The sequence below is a fragment of the Salvelinus namaycush genome, chromosome 36, assembly GCF_016432855.1.
Source record: "Salvelinus namaycush isolate Seneca chromosome 36, SaNama_1.0, whole genome shotgun sequence".
Classification (NCBI taxonomy): domain Eukaryota; kingdom Metazoa; phylum Chordata; class Actinopteri; order Salmoniformes; family Salmonidae; genus Salvelinus; species Salvelinus namaycush.
The window spans coordinates 26,924,210-26,936,745 of NC_052342.1; the positions used below are offsets into that span (position 1 = coordinate 26,924,210).

Below are 12,536 nucleotides of genomic sequence, written 5' to 3' on the forward strand. Positions count from 1 at the left end.
TTAGTCCACTGAGACAGGCAATGGATTAGTCCACTGAGACAGGCAATGGATTAGTCCACTGAGACAGGCAATGGATTAGTCCACTGAGACAGGTAATGGATTAGTCCACTGAGACAGGCAATGGATTAGTCCACTGAGACAGGCAATGGATTAGTCCACTGAGACAGGTAATGGATTAGTCCACTGAGACAGGCAATGGATTAGTCCACTGAGACAGGCAATGGATTAGTCCACTGAGACAGGCAATGGATTAGTCCACTGAGACAGGCAATGGATTAGTCCACTGAGACAGGCAATGGATTAGTCCACTGAGACAGGCAATGGATTAGTCCACTGAGACAGGCAATGGATTAGTCCACTGAGACAGGCAATGGATTAGTCCACTGAGACAGGCAATGGATTAGTCCACTGAGACAGGCAATGGATTAGTCCACTGAGACAGGTAATGGATTAGTCCACTGAGACAGGTAATGGATTAGTCCACTGAGACAGGCAATGGATTAGTCCACTGAGACAGGTAATGGATTAGTCCACTGAGACAGGCAATGGATTAGTCCACTCAGACAGGCAATGGATTAGTCCACTGAGACAGGCAATGGATTAGTCCACTGAGACAGGCAATGGATTAGTCCACTGAGACAGGCAATGGATTAGTCCACTCAGACAGGCAATGGATTAGTCCACTGAGACAGGCAATGGATTAGTCCACTGAGACAGGCAATGGATTAGTCCACTGAGACAGGCAATGGATTAGTCCACTGAGACAGGTAATGGATTAGTCCACTGAGACAGGCAATGGATTAGTCCACTGAGACAGGCAATGGATTAGTCCACTGAGACAGGCAATGGATTAGTCCACTGAGACAGGCAATGGATTAGTCCACTGAGACAGGTAATGGATTAGTCCACTGAGACAGGCAATGGATTAGTCCACTGAGACAGGCAATGGATTAGTCCACTGAGACAGGTAATGGATTAGTCCACTGAGACAGGTAATGGATTAGTCCACTGAGACAGGCAATGGATTAGTCCACTGAGACAGGTAATGGATTAGTCCACTGAGACAGGTAATGGATTAGTCCACTGAGACAGGTAATGGATTAGTCCACTGAGACAGGTAATGGATTAGTCCACTGAGACAGGCAATGGATTAGTCCACTGAGACAGGCAATGGATTAGTCCACTGAGACAGGTAATGGATTAGTCCACTGAGACAGGCAATGGATTAGTCCACTGAGACAGGTAATGGATTAGTCCACTGAGACAGGCAATGGATTAGTCCACTGAGACAGGTAATGGATTAGTCCACTGAGACAGGCAATGGATTAGTCCACTGAGACAGGTAATGGATTAGTCCACTGAGACAGGCAACGGATTAGTCCACTGAGACAGGTAATGGATTAGTCCACTGAGACAGGCAACGGATTAGTCCACTGAGACAGGCAACGGATTAGTCCACTGAGACAGGTAATGGATTAGTCCACTGAGACAGGTAATGGATTAGTCCACTGAGACAGGTAATGGATTAGTCCACTGAGACAGGCAATGGATTAGTCCACTGAGACAGGTAATGGATTAGTCCACTGAGACAGGCAACGGATTAGTCCACTGAGACAGGTAATGGATTAGTCCACTGAGACAGGCAACGGATTAGTCCACTGAGACAGGCAACGGATTAGTCCACTGAGACAGGTAATGGATTAGTCCACTGAGACAGGCAATGGATTAGTCCACTGAGACAGGTAATGGATTAGTCCACTGAGACAGGTAATGGATTAGTCCACTGAGACAGGCAATGGATTAGTCCACTGAGACAGGCAATGGATTAGTCCACCGAGACAGGCAATGGATTAGTCCACTGAGACAGGCAATGGATTAGTCCACTGAGACAGGCAATGGATTAATCCACTGAGACAGGCAATGGATTAGTCCACTCACAGGCAATGGATTAGTCCACTGAGACAGGCAATGGATTAGTCCACTGAGACAGGCAATGGATTAGTCCACTGAGACAGGCAATGGATTAGTCCACTCAGACAGGTAATGGATTAGTCCACTGAGACAGGCAATGGATTAGTCCACTGAGACAGGCAATGGATTAGTCCACTGAGACAGGCAATGGATTAGTCCACTCAGACAGGTAATGGATTAGTCCACTGAGACAGGCAATGGATTAGTCCACTGAGACAGGCAATGGATTAGTCCACTCAGACAGGTAATGGATTAGTCCACTGAGACAGGCAATGGATTAGTCCACTCAGACAGGTAATGGATTAGTCCACTGAGACAGGTAATGGAATAATCCACTGAGACAGGCAATGGATTAGTCCACTCACAGGCAATGGATTAGTCCACTCAGACAGGCAACGGATTAGTCCACTGAGACAGGTAATGATTAGTCCACTGAGACAGGCAATGGATTAGTCCACTGAGGCAGGTAATGGATTAGTCCACTGAGACAGGTAATGGATTAGTCCACTGAGACAGGTAATGGATTAGTCCACTGAGACAGGTAATGGATTAGTCCACTGAGACAGGTAATGGATTAGTCCACTGAGACAGGTAATGGATTAGTCCACTCAGACAGGTAATGGATTAGTCCACTGAGACAGGTAATGGATTAGTCCACTGAGACATGTGTGAGTCAAACAAGTGTCTTGTGTCATACAGTTTGTTTATTTATTTGCCACTGCTGGACAGAAAACGATCTCGGTCAACCAACAGCCTGTTGACTGAACAATCGACCAGTTGACTAAACGTGATCAGCCCTAATCCATACACATAGTCACTTCACAGATACAGGCGTCCTTCCTAACTTAGTTGCCGGAGAGGAAGGAAACCGCTCAGGGATTTCACCATGAGGTCTATGGTGACTTTAAAACAATTACAGTGTTTAATGGCTGTGATAGGAGAAAACTGAGGATGGATCAACAACATTGTAGTTACTTCACAATACTAACCTAAATGACAGAGTGAAAAGGAAGCCTGTACAGAATTAAAATATTCCAAAACATGCATCCTGTTTGCAATAAGGCACTAAAGTATTACGGCAAAAAATGTGGTAAAGAAATTAACTTTATGTCCAGAATACAAAGCGTTATGTTTGGGGCAAATCCAGCACAACACATCACTGAGGACCACTCTCCATATTTTCAAGCATAGTGGTGGCTGCATCATGTTCAGGGTATGCTTGTAATTGTTAAGGACTGGGGAGTTTTTCAGGATAAAAAATAAATGGAATGGAGCTAAGCACAGGAAAAATCCTAGAGGAAAACCTGGTTCAGTCTGCTTTCAGACAGACAATGGGGGACAAATTCCCCTTTCAGCAGGACAATAACCTAAAACACAAGGTCAAATCATTTATCAATGATCAACAACCAATTTGACAGAACTCGAAGAGTTTAGAAAATAATAATGGGCTAATATTGTACAATCCAGGTGTACAAAGCTCTTAGAGACTTACCCAGAAAGACTCCCAGCTGTAATCGCTGCAAAAAGTGATTCTAACATGTGTTGACTGAGAATGCTTAGGTAGATGAGATATTTCTGTATTTCATTTTCAGTAAATTCGCTAAAAGAAAACTATAATGTGTTTCACTTTGTCATTATTGGGGATTTGTGTGTAGATGGGTGAGAAAGAAAAAACACTTTCACCCGTGTGTGTGTGTGTGTGTGTGTGTGTGTGTGTGTGTGTGTGTGTGTGTGTGTGTGTGTGTGTGTGTGTGTGTGTGTGTGAGTGTGTCTCTCTCACCTGTGTGTGTGTAGCCTGAGGTAGCTATAGTGTTACAACGAGGTGCTCTGGGATTGTTGCCTCTTTCTCCCCTTCCTCCCTGTCCTTCTCCTCCTCTACCTCCTCCTCCTCCTCCATAGCTGCTCTCTGGTTCCGAAGCAGACCGGTAGAGTGAGGTCGACAGAGTGGCCAGAGAAGACACCTCGGCTGGGGCAGAGACCAGGGGCTTGGGGGGGCGTGGTGGAGGGGTGGAGGAGTCACCCTGACCTGGTGTGGGGGAGCTGGGGGTGGATGGAGAGAGGGAGAGAGAGAGACACAGAGAGAGAGAGAGACAGAGAGACAGAGGGACAGAGAGAGAGAGAGAGAGAGAGAGAGAGAGAGAGGGACAGAGAGAGAGAGAGAGAGAGAGAGAGAGAGAGAGAGAGAGAGAGAGAGAGAGAGAGAGAGAGAGAGAGAGAGAGAGAGAGAGAGAGAGAGAGAGAGAGAGAGAGAGAGAGAGAGAGAGAGAGAGAGAGAGAGAGAGAGAGAGAGAGAGAGACTAATTAGCAACAGATGAACAATCAATAAAATCAATCACAGACATCTCACTAAATACATAAAGATGAATGCTCTACTTCTAAGACGCTCTGGATAAGAGCAAACAAACAATAAGTGTAAACAGTAAACAGACTGTTAAAATAGTTGCTAGTTTTTTAGAAAACAACACAAAACAATAAGTGCTTACCTTGCGGTAGGAGTAGAGGAGGGTACCTGGTAAGTTGTGTTGCTATTAGAATTCATACTGTCTGATTTAGTGTTTATACTGTTTATCCCTGTGTTGAAGACCGTGTCCTTACAGATGGGAGGGAGAGACACAGCCTGCAGCTGGAGGGAGTGTTTTCTGGGGTGGGGGGACGGGTGGCCCCTAGTCCAGCCCCTACGGAGTTCAGGGGTTAACACGCTGTCCTGCGATTGGCTAAAAGGGTTGGTCTCCGTGGCGACGGCCCAGGGGCCAATGGCGGTGTGGGCGTGAGGGGGGAGGTCTTTAGCGAGGGAGGAGGGTGAGGAAGAGGAGGAGGAAGAAGAGGGAGGAGGCCAGTGGGACGGGAGAGTGTTGTCATTGTAGTCTGTTGTGTCAGAGGAGGTGGAGTGGTAGGAACTAACTGGAGGCCTGAAACAGAGAAATACAGACCAGGAGGACTATTATTCTGAAACACTTTAATTTTGAAATGAAGTATTTCTGTAACAAGGAAGACAAGACATTATCAACATGATTTTGATAACTCTCTTCTTACAGGTGACCTGTGTGTGTGTGTGTGTGTGTGTGTGTGTGTGTGTGTGTGTGTGTGTGTGTGTGTGTGTGTGTGTGTGTGTGTGTGTGTGTGTGTGTGTGTGTGTGTGTGTGTGTGCGTGTGCATGCGTGTGTGTGTGTGTGCGTGTGTGTATGTATCTCTATGTGTGTGTGTGTGTATGTATCTCTATGTGTGTGTGTGTGTGTGTGTGTGTGCATCTCTATGTGTGTGTGTGTGTGTGTGTGTGTGTGTGTGTGTATGTATCTCTATGTGTGTGTGTGTGTGTGTGTGTGTGTGTGTGTGTGTGTGTGTGTGTGTGTGTGTGTGTGTGTGTGTGTGTGTGTGTGTGTGTGTGTGTGTGTATGTATCTCTATGTGTGTGTGTGTATCTTTGTGTATGTATCTCTATGTGTGTGTGTGTATCTTTGTGTATGTATCTCTATGTGTGTGTGTGTGTGTATCTCTATGTGTGTGTGTGTGTGTGTGTGTGTGTGTGTGTGTGTGTGTGTGTGTGTGTGTGTGTGTGTGTGTGTGTGTGTGTGTGTGTGTGTGTGTGTGTGTATCTTTGTGTGTGTATCTCTATGTGTGTGTGTGTGTATCTTTGTGTATGTATCTCTGTGTGTGTGTGTGTGTGTGTGTATCTCTATGTGTGTGTGTGTGTGTGTGTATCTCTATGTGTGTGTGTGTATCTTTGTGTATGTATCTCTATGTGTGTGTGTGTATCTTTGTGTATGTATCTCTATGTGTGTGTGTGTATCTTTGTGTATGTATCTCTATGTGTGTGTGTGTGTGTGTGTGTGTGTGTGTGTGTATCTCTATGTGTGTGTGTGTGTGTGTGTGTGTGTGTATCTCTATGTGTGTGTGTGTGTGTGTGTGTGTATCTCTATGTGTGTGTGTTAGTGTGTGTGTGTGTGTGTGTATCTCTATGTGTGTGTGTGTGTGTGTGTGTGTGTGTGTGTGTGTGTATCTCTATGTGTGTGTGTACCTGTGTGGTGTCTTGCTCTGGCAGTGTGACAGCCACAGGTACTCTGTTCCGTCCTCCTCACTGTTGACTGAATCCAGCTGCTTCACACTGACCGGCTGGTAGGGCGGAGGGGCCATGACGGTGGTCGCCATGAAGACGGGGGCGTGGCCTGTGGTGACTGTCGGGGTGTGGGCGGTGACGGTGGGTCTATCTGAAACAGTAAAAATGGCTGGAGGTTTTATAGAAACTACGGTTTTAACCCTTAGAGAATTACCCCCCTATGTCCCTGCCTCTAATCTGGACTCTACCTCTTTACCAGGGATGTTCAATGTCGGTCCTGGAGGGCTGAAAAAACGTCTGTTTTTTTGTTTCTACCTGGTAGTTAATTGCACTCACCTGGTGTTCCAGGTGTAACTGATTAGAGAGGATGAAAACCAGACGGGTTTGGGTCCACTGAGACTGGTACCAGGACCGACACTGAACATCCCTATTCTGGTACCAGGACCGACACTGAACATCCCTACAGATAACACTGAGACAGGTACCAGGACCGACACTGAACATCCCTATAGATAACACTGAGACAGGTACCAGGACCGACACTGAACATCCCTATAGATAACACTGAGACAGGTACCAGGACCGACACTGAACATCCCTACAGATAACACTGAGACAGGTACCAGGACCGACACTGAACATCCCTACAGATAACACTGAGACAGGTACCAGGACCGACACTGAACATCCCTATAGATAACACTGAGACAGGTACCAGGACCGACACTGAACATCCCTATAGATAACACTGAGACAGGTACCAGGACCGACACTGAACATCCCTATAGATAACACTGAGACTGGTACCAGGACCGACACTGAACATCCCTACAGATAACACTGAGACAGGTACCAGGACCGACACTGAACATCCCTATAGATAACACTGAGACTGGTACCAGGACCGACACTGAACATCCCTATTCTGGTACCAGGACCGACACTGAACATCCCTACAGATAACACTGAGACAGGTACCAGGACCGACACTGAACATCCCTACAGATAACACTGAGACAGGTACCAGGTCCGACACTGAACATCCCTATTCTGGTACCAGGACCGACACTGAACATCCCTACAGATAACACTGAGACAGGTACCAGGACCGACACTGAACATCCCTACAGATAACACTGAGACAGGTACCAGGACCGACACTGAACATCCCTATTCTGGTACCAGGACCGACACTGAACATCCCTACAGATAACACTGAGACAGGTACCAGGACCGACACTGAACATCCCTATAGATAACACTGAGACTGGTACCAGGACCGACACTGAACATCCCTATTCTGGTACCAGGACCGACACTGAACATCCCTACAGATAACACTGAGACAGGTACCAGGACCGACACTGAACATCCCTATAGATAACACTGAGACTGGTACCAGGACCGACACTGAACATCCCTATAGATAACACTGAGACTGGTACCAGGACCGACACTGAACATCCCTATTCTGGTACCAGGACCGACACTGAACATCCCTATAGATAACACTGAGACAGGTACCAGGACCGACACTGAACATCCCTATTCTGGTACCAGGACCGACACTGAACATCCCTATTCTGGTACCAGGACCGACACTGAACATCCCTACAGATAACACTGAGACAGGTACCAGGACCGACACTGAACATCCCTACAGATAACACTGAGACTGGTACCAGGACCGACACTGAACATCCCTATTCTGGTACCAGGACCGACACTGAACATCCCTACAGATAACACTGAGACTGGTACCAGGACCGACACTGAACATCCCTACAGATAACACTGAGACAGGTACCAGGACCGACACTGAACATCCCTATTCTGGTACCAGGACCGACACTGAACATCCCTACACAGGTACCAGGACCGACACTGAACATCCCTATTCTGGTACCAGGACCGACACGGAACATCCCTATTCTGGTACCAGGACCGACACTGAACATCCCTACAGATAACACTGAGACAGGTACCAGGACCGACACTGAACATCCCTATAGATAACACTGAGACTGGTACCAGGACCGACACTGAACATCCCTATAGATAACACTGAGACAGGTACCAGGACCGACACTGAACATCCCTATTCTGGTACCAGGACCGACACTGAACATCCCTACAGATAACACTGAGACAGGTACCAGGACCGACACTGAACATCCCTATTCTGGTACCAGGACCGACACTGAACATCCCTATAGATAACACTGAGACAGGTACCAGGACCGACACTGAACATCCCTATAGATAACACTGAGACTGGTACCAGGACCGACACTGAACATCCCTATTCTGGTACCAGGACCGACACTGAACATCCCTACAGATAACACTGAGACAGGTACCAGGACCGACACTGAACATCCCTATAGATAACACTGAGACAGGTACCAGGACCGACACTGAACATCCCTATAGATAACACTGAGACTGGTACCAGGACCGACACTGAACATCCCTATTCTGGTACCAGGACCGACACTGAACATCCCTACAGATAACACTGAGACAGGTACCAGGACCGACACTGAACATCCCTATAGATAACACTGAGACAGGTACCAGGACCGACACTGAACATCCCTATAGATAACACTGAGACTGGTACCAGGACCGACACTGAACATCCCTATTCTGGTACCAGGACCGACACTGAACATCCCTATAGATAACACTGAGACAGGTACCAGGACCGACACTGAACATCCCTATAGATAACACTGAGACTGGTACCAGGACCGACACTGAACATCCCTATAGATAACACTGAGACAGGTACCAGGACCGACACTGAACATCCCTATTCTGGTACCAGGACCGACACTGAACATCCCTACAGATAACACTGAGACAGGTACCAGGACCGACACTGAACATCCCTATTCTGGTACCAGGACCGACACTGAACATCCCTATTCAGGTACCAGGACCGACACTGAACATCCCTACAGATAACACTGAGACTGGTACCAGGACCGACACTGAACATCCCTATTCTGGTACCAGGACCGACACTGAACATCCCTATAGATAACACTGAGACTGGTACCAGGACCGACACTGAACATCCCTATAGATAACACTGAGACTGGTACCAGGACCGACACTGAACATCCCTATTCTGGTACCAGGACCGACACTGAACATCCCTATTCTGGTACCAGGACCGACACTGAACATCCCTACAGATAACACTGAGACAGGTACCAGGACCGACACTGAACATCCCTATAGATAACACTGAGACTGGTACCAGGACCGACACGGAACATCCCTATTCTGGTACCAGGACCGACACTGAACATCCCTACAGATAACACTGAGACAGGTACCAGGACCGACACTGAACATCCCTATAGATAACACTGAGACTGGTACCAGGACCGACACTGAACATCCCTACAGATAACACTGAGACTGGTACCAGGACCGACACTGAACATCCCTATTCTGGTACCAGGACCGACACTGAACATCCCTACAGATAACACTGAGACAGGTACCAGGACCGACACTGAACATCCCTATAGATAACACTGAGACTGGTACCAGGACCGACACTGAACATCCCTACAGATAACACTGAGACTGGTACCAGGACCGACACTGAACATCCCTATTCTGGTACCAGGACCGACACTGAACATCCCTACAGATAACACTGAGACAGGTACCAGGACCGACACTGAACATCCCTACAGATAACACTGAGACAGGTACCAGGACCGACACTGAACATCCCTATTCTGGTACCAGGACCGACACTGAACATCCCTACAGATAACACTGAGACAGGTACCAGGACCGACACTGAACATCCCTACAGATAACACTGAGACAGGTACCAGGACCGACACTGAACATCCCTACAGATAACACTGAGACTGGTACCAGGACCGACACTGAACATCCCTATTCTGGTACCAGGACCGACACTGAACATCCCTATTCTGGTACCAGGACCGACACTGAACATCCCTACAGATAACACTGAGACAGGTACCAGGACCGACACTGAACATCCCTACAGATAACACTGAGACAGGTACCAGGACCGACACGGAACATCCCTATTCTGGTACCAGGACCGACACTGAACATCCCTATTCTGGTACCAGGACCGACACTGAACATCCCTACAGATAACACTGAGACTGGTACCAGGACCGACACTGAACATCCCTATTCTGGTACCAGGACCGACACTGAACATCCCTACAGATAACACTGAGACAGGTACCAGGACCGACACTGAACATCCCTATTCTGGTACCAGGACCGACACTGAACATCCCTATAGATAACACTGAGACAGGTACCAGGACCGACACTGAACATCCCTATTCTGGTACCAGGACCGACACTGAACATCCCTACAGATAACACTGAGACAGGTACCAGGACCGACACTGAACATCCCTACAGATAACACTGAGACAGGTACCAGGACCGACACTGAACATCCCTATTCTGGTACCAGGACCGACACTGAACATCCCTATTCAGGTACCAGGACCGACACTGAACATCCCTACAGATAACACTGAGACAGGTACCAGGACCGACACGGAACATCCCTATTCTGGTACCAGGACCGACACTGAACATCCCTACAGATAACACTGAGACAGGTACCAGGACCGACACTGAACATCCCTATTCTGGTACCAGGACCGACACTGAACATCCCTACAGATAACACTGAGACTGGTACCAGGACCGACACTGAACATCCCTATAGATAACACTGAGACAGGTACCAGGACCGACACTGAACATCCCTACAGATAACACTGAGACAGGTACCAGGACCGACACTGAACATCCCTATTCTGGTACCAGGACCGACACTGAACATCCCTATTCTGGTACCAGGACCGACACTGAACATCCCTACAGATAACACTGAGACAGGTACCAGGACCGACACTGAACATCCCTACAGATAACACTGAGACTGGTACCAGGACCGACACTGAACATCCCTATTCTGGTACCAGGACCGACACTGAACATCCCTATTCTGGTACCAGGACCGACACTGAACATCCCTATAGATAACACTGAGACAGGTACCAGGACCAACACTGAACATCCCTATAGATAACACTGAGACAGGTACCAGGACCGACACTGAACATCCCTACAGATAACACTGAGACAGGTACCAGGACCGACACTGAACATCCCTATTCTGGTACCAGGACCGACACTGAACATCCCTACAGATAACACTGAGACAGGTACCAGGACCGACACTGAACATCCCTATTCTGGTACCAGGACCGACACTGAACATCCCTACAGATAACACTGAGACAGGTACCAGGACCGACACTGAACATCCCTATTCTGGTACCAGGACCGACACTGAACATCCCTACAGATAACACTGAGACAGGTACCAGGTCCGACACTGAACATCCCTATTCTGGTACCAGGACCGACACTGAACATCCCTACAGATAACACTGAGACAGGTACCAGGACCGACACTGAACATCCCTACAGATAACACTGAGACAGGTACCAGGTCCGACACTGAACATCCCTATTCTGGTACCAGGACCGACACTGAACATCCCTACAGATAACACTGAGACAGGTACCAGGACCGACACTGAACATCCCTACAGATAACACTGAGACAGGTACCAGGTCCGACACTGAACATCCCTATTCTGGTACCAGGACCGACACTGAACATCCCTACAGATAACACTGAGACAGGTACCAGGACCGACACTGAACATCCCTACAGATAACACTGAGACAGGTACCAGGACCGACACTGAACATCCCTACAGATAACACTGAGACAGGTACCAGGACCGACACTGAACATCCCTACAGATAACACTGAGACAGGTACCAGGACCGACACTGAACATCCCTACAGATAACACTGAGACAGGTACCAGGACCGACACTGAACATCCCTACAGATAACACTGAGACACGTACCAGGACCGACACTGAACATCCCTACAGATAACACTGAGACAGGTACCAGGACCGACACTGAACATCCCTACAGATAACACTGAGACAGGTACCAGGACCGACACTGAACATCCCTATTCTGGTACCAGGACCGACACTGAACATCCCTACAGATAACACTGAGACAGGTACCAGGTCCGACACTGAACATCCCTATTCTGGTACCAGGACCGACACTGAACATCCCTACAGATAACACTGAGACAGGTACCAGGACCGACACTGAACATCCCTACAGATAACACTGAGACAGGTACCAGGTCCGACACTGAACATCCCTATTCTGGTACCAGGACCGACACTGAACATCCCTACAGATAACACTGAGACAGGTACCAGGACCGACACTGAACATCCCTACAGATAACACTGAGACAGGTACCAGGTCCGACACTGAACATCCCTATTCTGGTACCAGGACCGACACTGAACATCCCTATTCTGGTACCAGGACCGACACTGAACATCCCTATTCTGGTACCAGGACCGACACT

General features: G+C 48.0%; 1 protein-coding gene across 1 annotated transcript in view; it reads right to left on the reverse strand.

The window, feature by feature from the left end:
• Positions 1-12,536, reverse strand: part of LOC120030533 (GRB2-associated-binding protein 1-like) — a 63,193-nt gene that overhangs the window by 27,364 nt on the left and 23,293 nt on the right. Inside the window, exons 4-6 of the mRNA XM_038975940.1 lie at positions 5,986-6,175; positions 4,455-4,880; positions 3,752-4,011 (exon numbers count right to left, since the gene is read on the reverse strand). Of these exons, the coding sequence (XP_038831868.1) occupies positions 3,752-4,011; positions 4,455-4,880; positions 5,986-6,175 (876 nt within the window). The remainder of the gene's footprint in view (positions 1-3,751; positions 4,012-4,454; positions 4,881-5,985; positions 6,176-12,536) is intronic.